The sequence below is a fragment of the Pipistrellus hanaki genome, assembly GCF_964339955.1.
Source record: "Pipistrellus hanaki genome assembly, chromosome: 4".
Lineage (NCBI taxonomy): Eukaryota > Metazoa > Chordata > Mammalia > Chiroptera > Vespertilionidae > Pipistrellus > Pipistrellus hanaki.
In genome coordinates, this window is record NC_140506.1 from 22,650,922 (window position 1) to 22,674,324 (window position 23,403).

Here is a 23,403-nt window from a genome sequence, read left to right on the forward strand (position 1 = left end):
AATTAAATGTTTTAATTGCTTTGGTTGTCAAATAGCTTATAGTGAAGGACTAAGAAAGTATGTTGGTCGTGTCCTGAAGGCCTGTCTATAACCCACATTCCAAAAATGTTTAAAAGTATACTTTGCTTGAGATAATAGAAGAAAAAAAAATGTAGCTACTTAAGCACAAAGCAACAATAGCTTAAACAATAACAGTGGTCACCAGATGTTTAGTCTCTGCCTTCGGCTTTAAAGATAACATCACTGACACATGATCATGAGATGTTTTGCAGAATCCCGGTTCCTAAGTCCAGTTAGATCACCGACCAGTGATGAGGGCTCTAGACAAGATGATGTCAGGAACTGAATTAATCGGACTAAGGAAAACCACTGAAGCTTACACAAGAACTAACCAGTCAGCATCACCTGAGACCCTAATCCTTAACCCTCAATCTTTGCATTTGAACATCTTTTATTAAAAATCAGCAGGAGTTCAGGTTTTAAGGGATAGCTTCCTATTCGCCTGGCTTGGTGCCTTGCCGATAAACTGCTTTAGTTTCTACACCACAAAACTTGGTGTCCAGTGTTTGCCGCTGCTGCACGTTGTGTGGTCGGACCCTCTTCAGTTGGGTGGCCTTCTTAACATTTCCCTCAATGTTCTGGGGGCAACTTAACTTAATGGTACAGTGTGGAAGTTTCCATCGAATTTATGGAGACCATCCACAGGAATATGGATAAGATGTATCCTGTCCTGAATGCAAGCTGAGCAAGGGCCATCTCTTACATCCTGAATCCTGTAACATGCTCACCCAGCCCTTCGTGGCAGACACTCTACTCAATGGTCTCTCAGACTTGGCAACTGCTTGCTGATGCTACAATATGAGACTATACAGAGGGAAGAAGATGCCCCTTGGAGATTATCTCAGCCTCTCATTCCTACTAGTGATGTCGTGGACGGGTTCAATAATATTACTGGCAGGAACTCACGAAGCAGACAGTTGCCTCATCCCCCGTGTGCAAGCCGCCTTGCTCGGCATGCCGGCATGCTTCCCTGTCTTGGGCCTCCAGAAAGCCATGCATGTGCAAGTGCTTTGTGAATGCAAGCTTTGCTCTGGGATGGGGGTCTGACTTGTTCTCACCAGCCTGTCTCAGTCCCAGGCCCTTGGCTGGCACCTGCTGGCAGAATCCTCACTCCTTTCTCCACCCAGACCCAAGCCTCTTAGATTTGCTTGCTGGCTGTGTCCTTCATAAGCTTCCTCCCACATTTGGGTTTTCAGTCCTGGGCCTCGGGTGTCTTTCCTGGTTGGGTGTGGACCAAGACCACATTCTGAACTCCCTGAGGGTTTTCTGGCCAGAGTCTTGGTGGGACCATCTATCACCTTTTAACAGGCCTGAAAGGGTTAAATTATAGTCACCTGCTCTTGTGCAGTCCACTGGCCCCTCAAAGGCAATAGAGTGAGGTGCTAACTAACACAGCCTGCTGGGTTCATCCTTTCCAACTAAGCCCACTCAGTTATCAAAAGGGAGATCCAGCTGGAGACTCCAAGTGGTATATGGTTGAGGCATAGTTGTGACTTGAGGGCCTGTAATATTTCTCTTTGGATTGGGCAACTGAAATGATCTCAACCATAAGATTCGATGACAGCTAAGTAATTAGCCTGCAGGAAAGAGACACAAATAACTGTGAAAAACAACCTGAGCAATGCCGCTTAGATCTGTTTCTATTTGGTGACTATGATGCTAAAAACATTACAGGCCTAAAGCAGTAGTTATGGCAACACCACCCATGGATTTAGATACTGTTATAGACTCTCTTCTACATAGATGATAACATCCCTTCTTAGAATGATCTGCACAGCAGGCTGAGAAACAATGGGGACAGTTTGTTCACGCCTCAATGATCTCAGATGCTGAATTTCAGATTTTAATATTGCTAAACTATGGAAAAATCACTGTGAATACAACAAAAACAGCACAAAAATCTTAGAGGATCAATGAGCAGTATACCGTTTCCTCTGGTTGTGAGAATGTCATTCCACCCATTTGAGTCCTAAGATGTAGAAAAAATGCTGGAGACATCTAGTTGCTCGCCTTACCCTAGATGAGGGGCCCATGTCCAAGACCCTAATTAGCTATTACGAGAAGGGAGGCAAGCACTGTGGTACTGGAACAGCCTATCTAACTGATAATCAAGACGGGTAGTAAGTGACTAACAGGCAGGAGCATCCCTAGTGTGGAGACTGAAGACGAAGAGATGGTTCACGTTCCAGGTGTGACGGAGTGGGATGGAGTAAGATTGCATCGTGCTACTCAAAATGGCGTACAATTTAAAACTTACGCATTGTGCGTTCCTGGAATTTTCCATGTGATATTTTAGACTGAGGTTGACTACAACCGTGAATAAGAGAGAACTACTATAACTACATTTCCTTTGAAATCCTGTGGATTTTATCTTATGCATTTAAAAACATTATTCTGAGGAGAAGCCCACAGGTATCCAGATGCTTAGAAGCTATGCAGGCCTCCACTTGACCTTGTGGGGGCCAGACATGGCAGGAGGGGTTCTGGGGTCTCCTGCTCCTTTCTGACTGATCTTCGAGAATAACCGACAAGAGGCCTCCTTCTCTCTTATCTATGAAAAGGCAGATGCCAGGATCCTCTTTTAAGTAAAATTACTAAAAATAAATCACCCTAATCCAATCCAGCAGTGTTCAAAGTCACCTTTTATTAGATTAGCTTTATTTACGAATTAGAATTATTTCCTTTAAGCTTTATGTAATTTCATTGGTTGAGCCTACAGTTAGAGAAATTGTCTTTTATGAGCTAAGATTTTCCAAAATCTACATTATAAAACTGATCAAAGGCAAAACAAGCAGGTCTGTGAGGGTTGGGATGGCAGCGACCACCCTGAGCAGCTCATCTGCGTTAGATTTAGGCCATTTTCAGATTGGAAACAGGTCTTTCTTTCCTCAGAGGGCCCTACACGCAGCTCTTCCTTCCAAGGCCAGGCTGGAGGGTGTCTTTGACCCCAGGGACAAGTTCTCCCTCACACATGGGCTGCAGAAGAAGCTTCCCTGAGAAACAGTCCCCTTGTCACAAAGTGAGATTAAAGAAATTATGATGATCCCAGCTGGCACGGCTCAATGGTTGAGGGTGGAACCTGTGAACCAGGAGGTCATGGTTCAATTTCTGGTCAGGGCACATGATTGCAGGTTTGATCCCTAGGAAGGGGCATACAGGAGGCAGCAAATCAATAATTCTCTCTCATCATTGATGTTTTTATCTTTCTCTCCCTCTCCCTTCTCTCTGACATCAATAAAAAATCTTTTCCCTGGCTGGAAACAGAGTGGAGTAGGGTGTGTCATTAACGGTGAAAGACCTCGGCACAGATAAATCCTTGCAGCAGTTCATATTTATTTTGTAAAAGGACATTCCATTCCTGACTGGTGGAAGCAAAGTGGGTGCCCAGCTTGACACACAAAAATCACCCTAATTCATATGTATTGGTAAGGCAAAAATAATTGTTCTAATAATTATGTCCAACTTTACATAATAGTAATAATTGTTATTATAACCAACTAGAGGCCTGGTGCATGAATTTGTGCACCAATGGGGTCCCTCAGCCTGGTCTGCAGGATTGGGCCAAAACTGGCTCTCTGACATCCCCTGAGGGGTCCCGAATTGTGTGAGGGCACAGGTTAGGCTAAGCGACCTCACTGGTGCATGATTGGGGCCAGGGAGGGATCCAAGGGGTTGGCAAGTCAGGGAGGGACACCGGGAGGACTCCAGGGCATGTCTGGCCCATCTCACTCAGTCCTGATCCACCAGACCCAGCAACAAGCTAACCAACCAGTTGGAGCATCTACCCCCTAGTGGTCAGTTTATGTCAACCAGATGACCTGCCACTTAGCATATTATGCTTTTATTATATAGGATGTATAATCAATTCTGATATTTGAAAATATCTAAATTTCAAGATAAAAAACGGCAAGCACCCTCTTAACAATATTTGTCTGGGACTTTTGTCCTCCAATTTCTAAGTGAATTGAATACATTGCAACTTTAAGTGTAATCTAATCCATTGTAACAGTTTTTCCTTATCTCTCTCATCAAAGAACTCTTTAAAAAATATTGAGAATGCTTGCCAAATATTGTGACAGAGAATTAGTATTCATTTTACAGAAATTATTTTTAAAGAAGTAATTTCTTCAGAGTGATTTTTACCAATGTAGCCATTGTGTTCAAAAAGCATTTTTCTCGAGTTATTTTCAGAACCTTTAAAATGCCTTTCCCTTTTGTGTATCAAAGAAATAAAGCAGCAATAATTATCTTTCTCCTACAGCTTGAAAGAATTAAAACATTCTTGCATTTCACATAATAGGTATAATAATTTATGGTGAGTTTGGACTATTCTAGTTGTCCTACTTTGCTGATAATTCAGTACTGTGTGTTAGATTTGATGGATACATTATCTCTTTCTCTGTGGGTGCTGTGGCAAAACCAAGAACAATATCGTTGCCAAATCTCCCCTAAGGGCATTGGGACCCCTGGGAACAGCCAAGCTGCACATGCTACTTGGTGGGGTGGCTTCCACTTGTCATTCCCTCGGCTCATAGCACCAGGTGGCTCCGGCACTGGACTGTCTCATGGAGACTCAGCTCTGCTCTTAACTAGCCATGTGCTTCGGACATGCCTCAGTTTCCTCCTCTGTAAGATGGGAATAACGACAGCGCCCCTCTCATAGGCTGTTGCAAGGATTTAACCAAGTGATCCATAAAGCATTTTGCATGGGATCTGATTCACGTTCACAATCTGATGCTGCATGGTTAGAGGGGTCAAAGCTAAGGGATGGGGCATCTGCTCAGACTAGCCATCTTGAGACAGACGTTTATTCGGCACACAGGGCATGTCAGGCATTATTTGAGGGGAAGGGGAAGTACCATTTAAATATGTAAATATTAACTACCAGGATAAGCCTAGAAATGAAAGCCTTCCAGAAAATGCAGAGGTGGTTCAGAGGAGGGAGCCATTGCTCTATTGCATGAGTGGTGAGGGGCTGTTTGCAGAGGGATTTGAGCATCTCAGCAGGGTTTTGAAGAATGACCAAGGACGCCCCTGGTGTATGGGGAGAAAGTGCTTTCTGGTGGGGGCACATCTGTGAGTTAAGCAGGGGTGGAGAGAACCAGCTAGTGTGGGTATTCTATGGCTGAAAGGGGCTGGTGGCAGAGGGACCTTCGTGGGGCCACGGAATAGAAGAGTGCCCCTATGGGTGGGCATCATCAGAGACTTGAGCTCTATGCTCTAAGTGTCACTATCAAGGGTATAAGAATGCCATGTCTGCATTTTAGAGGAACCAGAAAGGTGGCAGCAGGGAGGGTGGGAAGGGTGACTGGATAGGGGCAGTGCAGGAATCCAAGCAGCAGGTCACAAGTATCCACTGAGTCAGAGTAAAGGGTGGGCAGGAAAAGCTGGACTTGACAAACATGGAAGGAAGCATCCGTTAATCCTCTCCCTGACCACATCTAGGCCTGCCGGGGGGGAAACAACCTTTTTTGGTTCTCAGGTCCTATCCTCCTCTTTTAGTTCTTTGCCACATGATTGGTCTCAGATCTGCTTTGTCCCCTGACTTTCTCAGTCGTTGGTCCTCCTGCTCATCTCCGCTTGCTTTCTCCTGGCAATTTACCCAGCCAGGGAGATGGCCAAAAGGAGGATGAAATATCACACAGAATGGGGAAGGAACACCCTGGAAATGCCACTTATGTGGATATAGTACCCAAGTCATGGCAGACCCTCAGCAAATGGGTGCGGAATGAATGAATGAAATGTGTGACAATGAGGAAAAAACAAACAAACCTTATCTTAGTTTGCTGATTTTCTGGTAGGAAAATGTAGACATTATTAGAAACATTTCTGCTATTATGAGAGCTTCGCGTATTTTGAGAAATGCCTGTTCTTTCCATTTATTAGCATGAAACAATGTTGAGAAAATAGGCTAGCCCTCAATGGTAGAGTCAAGTCCCACCCACCTGTCAGTAGAGGTTTCCCTCTGGGAGAGTCATACAAAAGTTTGAAGATGCTGCTGACCCCAGGTTCCCACCTCTCCCAAAGCCCGTGTACACACACCCACATATATTCAACGAATGGGCACTTACCCGGATACCGAGCAAACTGTAACTGTGAAGCTGCCTGCTGTGTCAAAGACATAGGAATGGGTTTGTGTTATCCCCACAGGGTAGTCAGTTCTCTGTGTCAGGCACTTTACGTGAGTCTATTCACCCCTGTGTGCCTAGCAAGTGCCTGACACATGGCAGGCACCCCATTCCTTGCCATGTGAATGAGCTGACTATCCATAGTTCTGGGTGGTCTGTACTCCAGTCTTCCCAGCTGTGTCTAACGAAGAGCCAGTGATCTGTCTTGAGCACATGTCCTTTTGCAGGGTTCGCACCTGTTTTGATCTATGCATACTGTCCAGGGAGGAAGGACTTGGTTTTATGATGGCAGGACTTCAAGGGGGCTCCATCAGGGTTGACAGAGGACAGCGAGTCTAATTAAGGTGGAGAGGGGAAGGTAGGGGTGTTGATTATACCCACCACCACCTGAGGCTCCCTGCCACAGCTGCTGTGGGAGGCCACATCCCAGATGGTGGAACTGGAAATGATGAAGAATTACTGGTCCAGTGTGGCTTTTTCCATCCTTATCTCCCCATAGAATCACAGAGGAGCTTTTCCAACAAGCCTCTCCCAGGCCTGATCCTAGACCCAGGAGTCTGACTCTCTGAGAGTAGGGCCCAGGTATTGGATCATTTAAACACTCCCCAGGGCACCTGGCTTAGCACCAGGCGAGAACCACTGACTGAGGGGAAAGGAGTTACACCTGTCACCCATCCTCCTTCTCCCTACCTTATCAACACAGTGGAAAACTAGGCCTCAGTTTTGAAATATGGCTCAAAGAGACCACTGTTAGTGGCTGCTTTAATAAATAAATAAAATCAGCCATCCCCAAATGATGTCCGAGGCTGCCTTTCTGAATCCACACACACCTGTTCCCGGGGCTGAGAAGGAACACAATGGGTTGTGGCTCTCAGACTTTAAATTGAATTTTAACTCTGTTCATAGTGGCACTTTCCATGAAACAAACTGTGCTGTTCCTTAAAAACAAAAAGCAAACAAACAAACAAAAAAAAATCCTCCCACACCCCTAATATAAATCATAAGAGCAAACAGAAATGCATTTTTACATTCTCTTCTGGCAAGTTTAGATTCTCAGAAGTCGGCAACTCAGGGCAAAGCAAGGCCCTGCTATTAGTAACTGTCCCACCAGCCTGGGGAGGAGCAGCGCCAGAGAGCAGAGCTGCTGGCCGCCAGGTTGGCGTGGGACTATTTTAGGATGCAGAGTCCTGTCTGTGTCCTCCTGCCTGTCCTACTTGATAGCAGAACAAGCTATTTTTTCTTCCGAACAGCCAAGCACCTGGATACCTCAAGCTGCAGAGTCATCATGGTGGGTAAATCTCTCCACTACCTCCTCGCGGCACAGAACAAACCACACAGTGACTCACAGAACCCCCTCACGTCCACTCTGAGTGAACACACGTGTCACTCACCTGGGATTATCCCCGTTTGTGCTCTAGGTTCTCCAACCGCCCTCTAAAGGGGAATCCATCTGTCTGTTCCAAGCTGCACTCCAGGTTGGCCTCCTGACCTTCCTCAGTGTGGCCCTGTGTCCACACGACTGCCTTCATTGTCATTACTCTGCAAACCAGCACAGCCTCTAAAGCAGAGGTGGAGAACATTCAGGCCACGAAATCATTTAATCTGGCCCTGCCAAGGCATTAGGGGTGAGTTAATGAAATGTTTGACCAAATACAGCAGGCTAATTTTTAAGCAGATAATTCTGTATGGCCCGAGAATGATGTTATAAATACCCAAATGACCCTTGGCAGAAAAAAGGTTCCCACTCCTGCTCTAGAGAAACAAGGAATTCAGCTGGTTAAGGAGTTCCTGTTTGGGCTCTTTAGGGGCTGCATTGGGTCCTAACAAAACTCATGTTTGGAGTCCTATCTAGAACGTGACTGAATATAGAGGCTATCAAGTTAAACGTATTGATGAGAGTAGGTCCTAATCAATATGATCAGGGTCCTTATGAGAAGAGATTAGAATAGGAGAAAGAAGATGTGAAAAGATACAAGGAGAAGTCCTACACGCCAAGAAGAGGCCTGGAGATTCTCTCTCACACCCTGGGGAGAAACCAGCCTGCAGGCACCTTGAGCTCAGACTTTTGCCGTCCAGAAATGTGACACAGTAAGTTTCTTTTGGTGAAGGACCCCTCTCTGTGGAATTTTGTTACAGCAGCCCTAGGAAACTAATACAGGGTTTTCACACATACATCAATTATAACAGTTTAGAAGCCAAAGCACTGTTCATCTTCATCATATTTTCTGATAAGACCTGGAGATGTTGCAGTCACAAGGAAAATGCTGTTTCTAGGCCTCGTACATTGGAAGAAGTCTTGAAGGTGGTTGTGTGTGTGCGTGAAGATGGCTGTGTGCGTGCATGCATGCACGATTCCCAGTGACACACACGGTACAGGTCCCTTTAAGGCCTACATCAGTGATACATATTATGACAAAGGTGATCTGAAGAGCCCTTTACCTCCTCCTCACATTCTGGCAAGTGGCCACAACTGCCAGTTTACTTTACTCAAAAGCCTCAGGAACTGGTGGTCTCAGGCAAACATAACTATCCTGGCACCACTTACCATTTTTTTTTTTTTTTTAAATTCAAACACTGAGTTCTGAGGATGTTTCAGTCCTGTTGTTCTCAGTCTTCTGCTGACAGCTGGCTGCAGATCTGTTTTCTGTGGACCAAAAGGCTCATCCTACGGGTCACAATTCAGAGGCTGCCTGGAGAGTGCCAGGTGGGTGGGCTTGACTCTGTCATACCTGAAGCTTTTGCTGGTGTGGGTTGATGTTCACGGCCTTGCCACTCATTGTTGGTATTAGAACATGAAGGTGTATTAATGTTACCTGACTGCACGGAGCAGCGGTTTCCTCACCTGCACGCTGACCATCGAAACAGTAGAACCAAGTGAGGTGAAACAGCCTAATTGCTTACTTAGCTGGTCCAGAAGCAGGCTGAGAGCATGCAGCACATGTTAGTGGCTGCTGCTATTATCCTGATCAATATCATCTTCATAGCAAGTCCAGTCCTGTGGTTGGCCCTGAGGGAATAGAGGACTGAGGAATCTGTCTTTCAAGTGCCATCTGGTCCCCTGCCCCTAACTATAGCTAGCTAAATTAAAAAGGGGACACTCAGGATGTGAGCAGATGTGAAAACAGAATTCTAAGTTAGTGTTCCCTCAAGTGGCTTTTGCGAAACCTTATGCTCACATAACTGCAAGAAGAAGGTCTCTGTCCAGTCCTCCGATTATCCCAGACTTCACACCTGGAGGACAAGCCAGCGAGCTCTGGGGCACTTCCGGGCAAGATCCTTCAATGTCAGGTTCCCAGAGTTTGTCCACTGTCGTTTCTACCTTTGGTTGCATCTGACTTTGGCTTCAAGACCAACTTCTTACAGCTTTGAACATTAAAAATCATATATAGGAGCTGTGGACTGTCTTCTTTGGGTTCAGTAAGTGGTAAAGGGTATAAATAATTGTCTAAAGTTTGAACACTGTCAGCAGTTCATTTTAAAAATACAGGGCTTTTCATGCAATTATAGAAAAGCAAGAGTTACCTAAAATGTTTCTATTAGTCAAAAGAGGCTTGCTGGACAGCAGACAAATAGGCCTGCAAGCATGTCACTGCCTCCACACAGAATACAGCACACAAGAAATTCATGCTGATGTCATTGAAAGAGCCGCAACCCATACAGCAGCACACCAGAAATTTTGATAACATGAGCAAAAGAGTCAGGTAAAGGCCTTGTGAAATGACTGAATTGATCATATCGTGTGTTAAACCCCAACTTTTATTTTGTCCACAAAAAGGTTAGGTTGATCTTTTCATATTACCAATGAAACCTTTAATATTATTTTAAGATTTCTCTAAAGGTATGAGACAAAATTGCCTTGATATAGCCTCAATTCAGAAAGGTAAGCTGAGCAATTGTGAAAGAGAAAAAGGAGACTTTTCTGACTTTGTCACTTAAGAAAAAAATGAACCCTGAAAAGAAAGGCCAAGAGATGGAGGAATGTACTAGAATGAGTGATTCGTTCTTTTAAAGTAATTACTGGTTTGGTAGCAGTCCTGGTTCTCTTGGAATGTCTAATCAGGCATTTCCCCCAAAGCCTATTACCTTTTACTATGGAAATAATTTGGTAGCTACGGCACTGCAATGAGCAACCTGTAGACAGGGAATTCAAAAAGGTAGGAAAAGCACAGTAATGCTCAGATTCCCGAAACACTTTCATGCACAGAATCCTGAAATATTAATAACTTCATTTCTCCCGTTCTTATATTGCACTTCAAATAGTTTATGTATATTCTACCTTCTACTATTGTAGATATTGAATATCCAAAGCCTTTTGGATATTGAAGTCAGCATGGAAAAAGCAAAGAAACTGATTGGAATTTTAATAACTTTGCTGAGTTCTCACCTTCATTTCAGATATTGAATGCACTAGAATACGTAGGTAATATAACACAATATTCTAGGTCAGTGGTCGGCAAACTCATTAATCAACAGAGCCAAATATCAGCAGTACAACAATTGAAATTTCTTTTGAGAGCCAAATTTTTAAACTTAAACTTCTTCTAAGGCCACTTCTTCAAAAAAGACTTGCCCAGGCCGTGGTATTTTGTGGAAGAGCCACACTCAAGGGGCCAAAGAGCCGCATGTGGCTCATGAGCCGCAGTTTGCCAACCACGGTTCTAGGTGAAGGACCCTGAGTTCAATTAGGTAAGATCTTTGAAATCGATACATAAAATATTATTGATAACTATACTGAGGTCTCTGACTTGCAAATTGTATGCAAGACTTTCAATTTTGATTACAACAAAAAGGGTGTGCCTACTTTAAAAGAAGTATATGGGCACCAACAGAACTATTATTCATAGCATTAACATAAACGTGGAAAGCACTTAACTAAGACATGGTTCTTTTTAAAAAGATTTCCTTAGTTTTCACTTGAGATCTCTACTTTCCTGCATCTTTTAAAATGTGGGCTGTAGTCCAGGTGACCTCTACGATGTCTTCCAAATCTAACATGTGATTCTATAAAACAAAATGATATTCCTTTCCCCCTGATCCCCAAAGTCATCTTCACTGTGAAGAATGAAAAAAAAAAAAAAAAAGATAAGAGACTGCTCCAGAGAGTTCTGATTACCAATAAAATAACAAAGGCATTTCTACAAAATATTCTCCCACATAATTTGTATAAATTCTATTTGAAAAATAAACTGAGACACACACACACACACACACACACACACACACACACACACCCCGCACCCTCAAGCAACCCCTGGGGCTTGGCTCAAGTCATAGGCACCTTACATCAGAGCCAGCATTGGTTCAGAATGAACCTCTGACATTAACGTGTTAAATCCCACTCACTTGGAGATGTCTTTCCAGACCTGCCACATCCATCCTATTCCTAACTCAAGAAGTGGCACCTAAGCCCCAGAAAAGAGGCACCAGTGGGATAGTTACTTGGTAACAACAGACCTCAGTCAAGAATTAAGTGCCCTTCTCCACTAGAGTTAGGATGCTATTTGCTTGCGTATCTCAGGGGCTCTGGCTCTAGTGAAATTGGCGGAACAAGCATTATTTGATTAGTGTGAAAGATCCTGCAGTGAAAGACACAGAGGCAGGTGACAGGGGACTGATCGCTTCTGACACACTGGCTGTAAAAAGACCACATAGAGGTCATTCGAGTCTTCTAAACACAACAATTATTCTTCATAAATCCAGAAGAAGCCCATGTAAAAATACGATTTTATTAAGTAACGTTTAATACTGATTCAGGAAAACATCAACCAACTTGAATATGACGAAGAGCACCTAACGTGGGAAGATAAAACCCGCCTGCACCTGCCTGTAGCCAGGTGGGAACATACATCAGGAGAGTCTTTCATTCTCCGCTCTCAAGTCCTCCGGGGTTTCTTTTCGGTAAAGCTGCCATCGGGTGCAATGGATGAGAAGACTCAGGCATCAAACTTGTCCCTTATTTCAATATTTAGGGAAAAATCTCTAGCCCTGATGAAAGATTTAACTACTGAGGAAACCAAAGAAACAGGTCTGAGAAGCCAAGGCCTTGAACCTCTACCTGAGAGGTGAAGGTCCTCGAAGGGGCAGGTACCAGGCATTTCCTTGTTACTTACAGACACTCACACCACACTTCTGCCTCTCCCGTGAAATTGCTCAAGAGCAAAACTTTCAGCTTTATGCTAGCTGCTGCTCAGGAAAAGCAAGCAGAGCCAGGAGGCAGGTTCAGCAGAGGGCACCTGGGCCTCTGGCAGAGCGTCCCACCACAGAGCCCCACCTGCAGGGCACCCACCTGAGAAGTTGGGGAGGAAACCCTCTGCGTGTGTGTGTGTGTGTGTGTGGGGGGGGGGGGAGGGGTGGTAAACTAGGTTGGACATCTGGATCCTGCGTTACACATAAAGTTTCACCTTTAAGGACATTATGGGGACAGGAGAGGGAGGAGAGAGGAGAGTGGGGGAGACTATGGCTGGCGAGGAGAAAAGGCAGAGAGGGAGGCGGTGATGGGGGAGGGGGTGGAGGTCTGGAAAGAGGAGTAGATGGAGGAGTGGGGAAGAGGATGAAGGACGGAGGAGAGAGGGGTAGACCTGAGGGACACCGGGGGAAGGAGGTAAGAGGGAGAGGAGAAAAAGGAGAAGGCAGGAAGCGAGAAAACAGGAGAGTGCATTCTGGAGAGACAAGAAGTGAGGAGACCGGCGGCGGAGACAGGGTGTGGGGGGGATCAGGAGGACGGGATGGATAAGTAGGGAAGGATGATACGCATGGGGAAAGAAGTGGAGGCTCCAGGAAGTCTCCGGGAGTCTCCAGGTTGGAGGCCCGCTCACCATAACAGTCAGGTCCCGCAGCGAGATGGCAGAAGGGTGCCAGCTCCCTGGGTAGGACCGCGGGCCGCGCGCCCCAGCCTTTCCCGGCTTACCTGGCCCTTGACCAGGCTGGCAGCGAACTGGCGCATGACGGCCTCCACCGTGTAGGCGCTGGACCAGCCGCGCGGCGTGAGCAGCTCCATGCAGATGGCGCCGCCGTCCAGCACGTAGCCGTTCTCCAGGCGCGGGCTGAGCACCCGCATGAAGGGCGGCGAGAAGGGGAAGTTGTCGGGGAAGGTGAGGTTGAGCAGGATGAACTCGGTGTTGGTCTCCTTCATGTCCTGCCACAGCACCGAGTCCTTGTCCACCTGGTGCAGCTTCACGTTCCAGTCGAACAGGCTCTCGTCCACCAGCTCCACGGAGATGAAGCGGTCGCTGAGGCGCGCGATGTCCTGCAGCTCCTTCATGAGCCGCCGGCTGCGCACCTGCGTGCAGTGCTGCTGGCGCGCCGCGGGCATCAGGCTGCCGCCCGCCGCCGCCGCCCCCGCCGGGCCCGGCCCCGCCCTGGCGCCCGGCGCCGGCTCCCGGGGCCCCCCAGCGCCCGCCGCCCCCGCCGCCCCGGCCGCCGGCTGCGGAGGCTTGTCGCGCGGGGCCAGCTCCGGCGCGCGCTTGCCCTTGCCCTTGCCCGGCCCGGGGCTGGCGTCGCCCGAGCCCCCGGGGGGGTGCTGCTGCTTGTGGCCGCTGCTCTTGCCGCCGCCCTTGCCCCGCAGCGACGCGCTCTGCTGGCCGCCGCCGCCGCCGCGGTGGTTGTGGTGGTGCTTGGGGTCCTCGGTGTCCCGGTTGTGCAGGCGGATGAGCCCGATCTTGCGGAGCAGCGTGGCCATCTTAGGCTCGGCGCCGGCTGGAGGCTTTCCTCGGCTCCTGCTGCCGGAGCCCGAGGGCCGGGGCTCGGGGCGCGGCGGCGGGCCGACCGCTCAGCGGGGCGCGGCGCGGGCCACTCCGGGCACGGGCTGCCGTGGCGCAGCGGAGCGGGCAGCAGCGGGCTGGCTCTTCGGCCGCCGGATCGCCGCTGTCATAGGACGGGGCCCGCTCTGGCTCGGGCTCCGGCCGCCCGGGGAGCGGAGGGAGGAGCAGGCGCGGCGGAGCTGGCGGTCCCCGGGCTGGTCCCTGGGCGCAGACCCCCGGAGCCCGGGTCCGTGGTCCTTTGTGCGTGGCCGCAGCCGGGCTGGCCCGAGGTCGGGGCTCCGCGCCGGGGCGCGCGCAGAGTGTGGCTCGCGGCGCCCCGGAGGCAGCGAGGGGGCAGCGGGCTGGCGTCCTGGGCGCCCGCCTGGCTGTGCCGCGCTGGCGGCTACCGCGGGGCCCCGGCCGCTGCCGCTCGCGTCGCCGCCGCCGCCGCTGCGGCTGCTGACATTGCAGAGGCGGCTGCTCCGTCTGAGCCGAGCGCGGCGCGGCGCGGAGGGGGCGGCCCTGCCGGCCGGGAAAGGGGGGGCGCGGGGCGCGGGGCGGAGCCGCGGGCTTGCCTGCGCCGAGCCGCCCGCCACTCTCCCGCCGCCCGTCTCCCGCGGCGACACGCGCTCCGCCGCTGGGGGGAGACAGCGGCGCGCCAGGGCGGCGAGCTGCGGGCTGCGGGGTCCGGGCGCGCGAGGCCAGCCTGCGGGCAGGAGCCTGGGCGAGGGTGGGGGGAAGGGTGGTTGGCAGGGGAAGGGGCGAGTGAGCGCCCCAATGGGACTGTCTCAGACTCCGGTCCTTCCAATCTTGCCGGGCTCGCTGCGCCCCCCGGCCCCAGCCCCCGACCTCACTTAACCTCCTTAGAACAACCCGAAGGGGAAGCGGTGTGGGCAGCACGGAAAGCAGCCTGATTACTAATTCCCTTGGACCAGATGGAGCCCGAGGTCCCGCACAGCTGTCCTGAGCCTGCAGGGACCTGGACTAGAGGATCAGTGGCGGGACGCTTTCATAAAGACTGATCTAAGAATCATGATGGGGGAAGAAGGGGTGGGAATCCCGCCCGGGAATCCCGCCCGAACCCCTCCCACCCCAAACCTCTTGAAATTCCTAGAGATAACCTTAAAGGGTTAATGTAATGCGGAATTAATCCTCTGCCCCAGCGGGCTCCTGAGTTCTGGAAAGAGGTCCCCAGAGGAGGGAATAGTCAAACACTGGTTTTTCACTCCTTTCCGAAAGGATGCGGGGAAAGGCGTCCAACATTAGCGCCTGTGGGTGCGCAGCCCGGGGGACAGGACCCTCTGTGATCCCAGAGTCCTGGGTATCCACCGCTGACATCCAGAACATCCGCGGAAAAGGAGGGGAGCCTCCTTCAGCCTGGAGGCTTTCCTTCCTCCCCTCCTTTTCTGTCTTTAACCCCTGAAGCTTATTTTTGTCTGTGAAAATTTCGGATAAAATGCATGGTCAGAGCCTCAGGAGCTGGAACAACCTTGGGAACTGGTGAAGCGTCAATGTTTGCAGGAAGTGCGATGCCATGTATGGTCTAGAGATCACCTATGAAAATAGGAAAACATTACCCGGAAAAGCTAAATGGTTGAGGACTCTACCTTCACTACTGTTCCTGGTTAGAGTTCCTGGGGAGCCTCGAAGTTCATCAGCCCAGTGTATTCATTCTGATGCCACCATGATTTTTTTTTTTTACTTTTTATTTTTGTTTAATTTTTTTTATTGATTAAGGTATCATATATTTGTCCTCATCCCCCCATTCCCATCCCAAACCCCTCCCCACGCATGCCCCAACCCCCCTGTTGTCCTTGACCACTGGTTAGGCTCATATGCATGCACACAAGTCCTTTGCCACCGTGATTTTTAAAATCCGCTTTTATTCTTTTCACTTTTCCAAATTATTAAAAAATTCCACTGTGAAAAATAACTCTTTAGGCCACTGTGGACGGACACTAGTAAGGGTCTGGGATTTGGTTTTCTGGGGTTGTCTACCAGATGTCAGCAGAATCCTCACAAGCTGGGCCAGGTGAGCAGGGGTTGCCTGCACCCTGGCTTGCTGTTCCCTGGAGAGGTGACTGACTATACACAAAGATGCATTTCTGCAGATGCTGTTTTCTCGTGGGTGGAACTCGGTAGTGCAGTGGCCCAGGCAAGACCAGGGATTGGTGATGGAGTCTCAGCTGCCACCGCCTGAAGAAGTCTATTTGTTTGGGTCTCATGCGCTTTTTTGGTGGCTCTGCTTTATCCAGTTCTAATTTTTAAAGATAGGTTGAGAAGGAAGATGAAATTTTTATCTGTAAACATTTCACATAAAATGCTTCTTCAAAGTCTCAGAAGCTGTAGCAACGTAGGAACTGGTGAAGCTTCGATGTTTGCAGAAAGTGTGCTGCCATGCATGGTCTAGACTGGTCAAGCCGTGTGATAGTGAGAGGCAGAGATCACCTATGAAATATAGCCTGTCTCTTAAGTACTGTGAGTTCATTTAACCTGGAGGGAGAAAGGATGTGAAAAAGTCCCATTTTAATGGTGAAGAAACTGAGTGTTTTTTTTTATATATATTTTATTGATTTTTTTACATAGAGGAAGAGAGAGAGATAGTTAGAAACATCGATGAGAGAGAATCATTGATCAGCTGCCTCTTGCACACCCCCTATTGGGGATGTGCCCGCAACCAAGGTACATGCCCTTGACCAGAATCAAACCTGGGCCCTTCCAGTCCAAAGGCCGACGCTCTATCCACTGAGCCAAACCGGTTTCGGCAGAAACTGAGTTTTGAAGAGGCTCAGCCACGTGCTTCCTCCTATGGCCTGGTCCTTGTGCCTCCAGGCCCTGTGCTGAGGTTGGCCAGCTGCCTCAAAGAGCACACTACATACAGTGGTGCCTCACACAACGAACTTAATTCGTTCCAGGAGCAAGTTTGTTATGCGAAAAGTTCATTATGTGAAACGCGTTTTCCCATAACAATACATGTTAAAAAAAATAATTTGTTCTGTAGCATAAAATATGCTAAGATGACATAAAAAAAGATAAATTTTTTGTTATTTTTATTTAGATACATGTAAAAACATAATTAAAAAAAAAAACACACACACATTTTTTTAATTTTAAGACAGACTAAGTAGAGCCTACCGAATCTTGCACATCTTCATCCATTTTCTGCTTTTTGGCCGATGGTTTCATGAAAAACCTGTCCAAAGTCGTTTGTTTTTCTCTTTTCTCCAACATCTGCCGGAAATAACGGACAAGAGTATCGGAGTAAAGATCGTTGATCCTGTTTGCTTCAGCTGAATCTGGATACAGTGTATTGAGTTTAACTTAAAAGGACGACTGCCGTGATACGTGCGTGATTTAATTCGTAATGAAGAACGATTGCCGCGATACGTGCTTAAGTTAAGCGCAGTGACTAACGACTGCCTGCAGTGCCTGCGCGGAAGGATGCAATACATCGGCAGCGATCGTGGAAGCTCCGGCGAAGCAGTCGTGGAAGCTCGGGCAAAGCGGTCGTGGAAGCTCGGGCGACTTCGTTGTGTGAAACGAAGTTCGTTGTATGAATCATGAAATGAAGTTCGTTGTGTGCAGCGTTCGCTGTGCGATGCGTTCTTTATGCGAGGCACCACTGTACCAGGTCTATGACCCAGAAGCCTCCACAGGTGTAGTGCTCACTGTCACAGAACCAGCTGACCTTGGATGAAGCTCAGGGATGTTATCTGCTGTGGTTTGGGAAAGGTTTAACTGAAATCCAAAGGAGCTGGTCTGTAAGGCCTTTATTTTTTAATGAAATCATTACTAGGGTGATAATAAAATTTATTGTCTGAATGTAGATTTTTTTAAATTTTTTTTTTTGAGAATGGAAGGATCACAATTAATACTGTTACTATAAGAGGCCAAAGCAGGACTGACCGACATGAGATGGTGGTCATCTTATTTATTATCGATCTATCACACAGCATCTCATCAACTCTGGAAGGGCTAAAGCCATATGTTAGTTAGAGATTGGGAACGACCTAAAGTTACAACAAAGGGGAAGCATTAAGTAAATTATAGCTACTCCACGTGAGGATATATTACAGACAGTCTTCGAGTTACGTTGGACTCAACATACGTTGTTTCATGGTTGCATCGCCATCTCCCATCTATTTATTAAAAAAAAAAGTTCCGTTATTTCAATGTATTGTACATATGTGCTTTATGTTTTTTATTATCTATTTACCACAAATAAAGCTCAGGAATTGTTATCTTTCTTTTAATTTTTTTTTTTTTTTTTTTTTTTTACTGTTTCACTTCATTATTACTGCTGTGTATGTGCTCTGTTGAGTGATGTAGGTGCTTATGTAGGTGGGTTCTGACTTATGGCAAAAATCACCTTACGTCACCATAGGAATGGATCTCCATCGTAACCCGATGACCTACAGTATACAGCAGTAACTTTATAGTAATAACAATTATATAGCAAATGAAAATATTTATGATTACATAATAATGTTAAGTGAGAAGGCAGAGGGCAAAATTATATTCACACTGTAGCTGCATCTTATGTATCTCATAAGATGGAAAAGATTAAAAATTGATGCCCCAATCCAGTGGTCGGCAAACTCATTAGTCAACATAGTCAAATATCAACAATACAACGATTGAAATTTCTTTTGAGAGCCAAATTTTTTAAACTTAGACTTCTTCTAATGCCACTTCTTCAAAATAGACTGGTTCAGGCCATAGTATTTTGTGGAAGAGCCACACCCAAGGGGTTAAAGAGCCGCATGTGGCTCGCAATCCGCAGTTTGCCGACCACGGCCCTAGTCCATTCATCCAAACCTTTGCTTCAGTGACAAGAAGGCCTGTGCAGTTTGTTAACGACCCCTCCTTTTCCTATCCCAAAAAATTCTAGAATGTCCCACTTCTATAAACAAGGCAAGGGGCCTGTGTGACATGCTTGATATAGAGGTTCTATTTTGTTGCTGTAGTTATTCTCTTCTTCTTGATATTCAATTATTTTGAAAAGGAATATATTATAGTTATAATGAAAAAAATTGTTAACAATCTCTAAATATTAGCCTTCTGAAATTAAGTTTACAGTATTAGGACAGTTGAATTGAGGACATTTAGTCAAATAAAAGAATCTCTAAAGATCACTGTGATCTCTAACTCTTCCTCTGTTCACAAGTAGTGATGAGGGGGGGAGCAGGATGGTTAGGAAATGTCTTCAGAGAGATTCTGGGCTAACCTATCATGAACGGGAGAAAGGAAGGATGTGGGATGGTCGGTCAGGGAATTAATTGCACTGTACCTGCCAATGACTCTCCCATGAGCATTTGAATCAATGGTTCCAGGGCTAGTTGTCTCCAGTGGCAGTTTTTGCAAAAATATGCAGAACTTGGGTTTTCTCATTTATTCTCTGCCTCAAAGGACTGAAACCCTATTATTCCAATTGATCCTATTTTCTCATGATCCCCAATCTCATAGGATCTCCAAAGCATCAACCAGACCACTTCAAAAGACCTGTGTCCAATTCACACACATTGTTTAGTACTGACTGGTTGCCTCATACACACGCCAACTAGGGTTCAAACCTGTAACTTGGGTTCCCCTGACAGGAATCAAATTGGTGATCTTTTAATGTATGGAATGTGCTCAACCAACTGAGCCACACTTGCCAGGGCTATTCTCCTTGGCTGAGAACAACACAAGTTTAATATCTTACAGTTCTGGAAGCCAAAAGTTCAGACTTGATCTCACTAGGCTAAAATTAAGGTGTCAGCAGAGTGTGTACCTTCTGAAGGGCATAAGGAAGAATCTATTCCTGACCTTTTCCAGTTTCTAGAAGCTGCCACATTCCTTGGCTTATTGCTCCCTCCAGCCATTGCATCACTCTGACCTCTGTTTCATTCATCACATTCCCTTCTCTGGCTCTGACTCCTGCCTCCCTCTTTTCTTTCTTTCTTTTTTAAAGTATCTTTTATTTCTACAATATTTTTATTAAACCAGGAATGGTGACTGAATGTAACTGACAGGTTCTTTTTTTTTTTTTTTAACCTATTGGGAATGTTTTACCACTTTAATTTTTATTATTTATATACTTATTTATTTATATTGTTGACAGTATTACAGATGTCCCCATTTCCTTCCCCTTTGCTCCCCTCCACCCAGTCTCTACTGCCCCCCAGGCCTTCATCACATTATTCTCTGTGTCTGTGAGTTTATCCTTTTGAATGAAGTTGGTAACATCACTGTCAAAATTATAAAAACAAAACGTTTTCTGCCAAAAAGAATTCACTGCAAATCAGCATAATGTGGATCTTTGATATTACCAGATCACATGACCTATTATGTTATTCATTTATTGATCATCAAAGCTAGTTCTTAGAGGGCACTTGCCGTATCTCAAATGCCTTCCCAAGCAATCTTCATAAGAACTCTAATTAAGTAGGTGCCATGCTTATCTCCATTCTCTATATGAGTGAACCAAGGCACAGAGTCAACAGAGCCTGATTCCAACCCGGACATCTTTGGTTCCAGATGGCGCTATAGCCATTGCACATGAGCACTGACTGCATGCAGTCACTGTGGAGAAAAATCTCACCCTCCTGGAGCTGAGGTTCTCGGGAGGACATCCTGATCACTCTCCGAGCCCTCCATAGAAAGATGTTCTGGCAGTTACTAAAGGAAAGGGCTTGAGGACACAAGGAAGCATTTCATACTTACCCTGTGTTTGTTCAAGACATACAATGGACACACCATTTTTTGTTGTTTAATAGAATAATCAGTCTTTCATTTTATAGCACAGACATTCTAATTCACATCAGTCAGGATCTTGCCCAAAGTCACACAAAAGTTGGTGAGAGAAGGAGGCCAATCTTGATGCCTTGTCTAAGGCTATCTTATCCTCCCGGTGCCATATTTCACAGGTGAAGAGCAGGAGGGAAGAAAGAGAGGAAGGAGAAGAAGGCCAGAGAAGACAGAAGGGAAGAAGGATGGAGCATGAGGCAAGCACTCTCAATCTGAAATAGGTGATGAAGAGCTTCTATCATGCTTTATGTCTACCAGCACTTTTCCCGCATTCCTATGTTAGGAGAATTCCCCTCCTGTGGCAGATGGATTTTCTAAAGCTGGCAATGCTGATTTGTTGGTCTCATCCCACATGTTCTTCTTACTGCTTTCTCTTAGAATGCTTGTCTGGGGAATCCAGTCACCATGGTATATGGAAGCCCAGGCTGCATTAAGAGGCCAGGTGAAGCGTGTCTAGCCTACAGCCCAACTAAGGTCTTTGCAGACAGCCAGTAGCATCCACTAGACATATGTGTGGTGATTTAGACTGTTCTGTCTTCAGTCTTTGAGGCTTCCAGCTAAGGCCCAAGACATTGGGGAGCAAAAATAGGCCATCCACACTATGTCTTAACTGAGTCCTCCACCCAAAGAAACTGAGAGATAAAAAAGAACATTATGCATGTAGTCCATCATGTTTTGGACAATTTACTATGCCAAAATAGGTAACCAATACAGCTCCTGATAATTCTTGCCTCCTTGAAGCCAGAAGTTTGCTTTCCCTTGCAGCCAGGCACAATCATGTGATTTGGTCCAGCCAATCCAATGCACCAGAGTGGAATTTTAGATTACAAATGGAGGCCCAATGAGCATTGGTCCTGGTGAGTGGACCTGGTGATCCAACTTTTGGAGGCAGCAGCCATTCCTCCTGTGGCTTTGAAGTGCAGAATGGATGGTCCCACCTATATGCTGTGCCCTGGGTGGAATAGTAAGGTATCCTTTCAGGTGATTCAGTAATATAATCTTGTTATTTAGGTTGTTTAGCCTCCAAATAAAATTTTTCCATCCTGGAGATTATTCAAATGACATCTACACTTTCCTTTGATGAATGCTACTGTTTGTAAGCAACAACTCTGATTTATACAACTTCTGTCCCATTGAGACTGCCTGCTAGAAATAGCCTGCACAGAGCACAGGCTCTATAGCACTTTTCACATGTACTATCCATCGCCCTAATTCACAGGGCCTTCATGCTGCTCTTACTTCTCAAAGCCTTCACTTCAGTTTGCTGTTTTCCATACAAACCTAACTCAGGATGGCAAGTAGGTTTTAGCTCCTTGCCAACTTGGATCAAGTAGTGGAAGCTGCCAGTGGTGTTCAGAAGGATAAGTGGGCTGAGAAAAGAATGTGGCCATTGATTTAAGAATGTCTGCTGTAAAGTGCTGGATGAGCAGCATCCTATATACCAGGCTGTCTCTGACTTAACTTCAAGGATTCAGGAAAAACACAATTTGGTTAAACTTATTCATATGAAATTTTAAGTGATGCATAGTTCCCTAGGAGTATTTATATTTAAAAATAATACATCTTGCCCAACCATAGTGGTTCAGTGGTTGAGCATTGACCTAAAAACCTAGAGGTCATGGTTCAATTCCCAGTCAAGGCACATGCCCAGGTTGAGAGCTTGATCCCCAGTGTAGGCATGCAGGAGGCAGCCGATCAATGATTCTCATCATTGGAGGTTTTCTCTCTCTCTCTCCCTCTCCCTTCCTCTCTGAAATCAATGAAAATATTTAAAAATAATATACCTTGTATTAGTTACAGCACTGATGCAGTTGTTTTTAAAAAGTAATCTAGAGGCTCAACTAAGAAGTATATTTCTCTTGTATGTAATGGGACAGGGCACTTACCACATGGCTTCCATGGAGGCTTTAGTTGCTGCCTTCTGCTGATTCTGGAAGTGACTATAATTAAATGCCCTTGAAGTTATATATACCAACCTTACTCATACCCCATCCCATACCCAGCTCCAAAGCAGTATGGGAAATGTAGCTTTTGCTGGAAAGCAGGCATTGGCTTAAACTCACTAGGAAGAAACAGGGAGTATGGACACTGGGGGTCAGTTAGAAATCTTTGCCACATGTACTTTCCTTAGTGGATCTTTAATTCACTAAGTAGTTCATGTAAAATGAAGGATTTAAACCCATGCACAGCTGGGACCGGTTTGGCTCAATGGATAGAGCGTTGGCTTGGGGACTGAAAGGTCCCGGGTTCGATTCCGGTCAAGGGCATGTACCTTGGTTGCGGGCATATCCCCAGTAGGGGGTGTGCAAGAGGCAGCTGATCGATGATTCTCTCTCATCGATGTTTCTAACTCTCTATCTCTCCCCCTTCCTCTCTGTATAAAATCAATAAAGTATATTTAAAAAAAATAAAAAATAAAAAATAAAAAATAAAATCATGCACAAATGCAAAATCTTTATTAGACACTGGTGAACAGGTGCAAGGATTCGTGGACATTGAAAGGAAATTACTCAGAAGGTGGCTGGTGGGGCAAGACGGGCCAGACATGGTCTGGAGGCAACCTCCCATGGTCTCTCCCAGGCCAGCCTCAACTGGGGCAGTGCTGCAGCTTGAAGGGTGTCTGTGGAGTGAGTGGGGTCCCTTTAGCAGGTGGGGTCTCTTGGCCTGGCCTGCAGGGATCAGTTCAA

At 46.5% G+C, this 23,403-nt stretch overlaps 1 protein-coding gene across 2 annotated transcripts in view; it reads right to left on the bottom strand.

Moving 5' to 3' along the window:
- UBE2QL1 (ubiquitin conjugating enzyme E2 QL1) overlaps positions 1-14,003 on the bottom strand; it is a 32,621-nt gene extending 18,618 nt beyond the window's left edge. For both annotated transcript variants that reach the window (XR_014794846.1, XM_084881660.1), the window contains exon 1: positions 13,096-14,003. Coding sequence is in view for 1 of the 2 variants with exons in the window: in XM_084881660.1 (XP_084737786.1) it covers positions 13,096-13,866 (771 nt within the window). In the remaining variant the exon portion in view is untranslated. The remainder of the gene's footprint in view (positions 1-13,095) is intronic.
- Between the last annotated feature and the right edge of the window lie 9,400 nt (positions 14,004-23,403).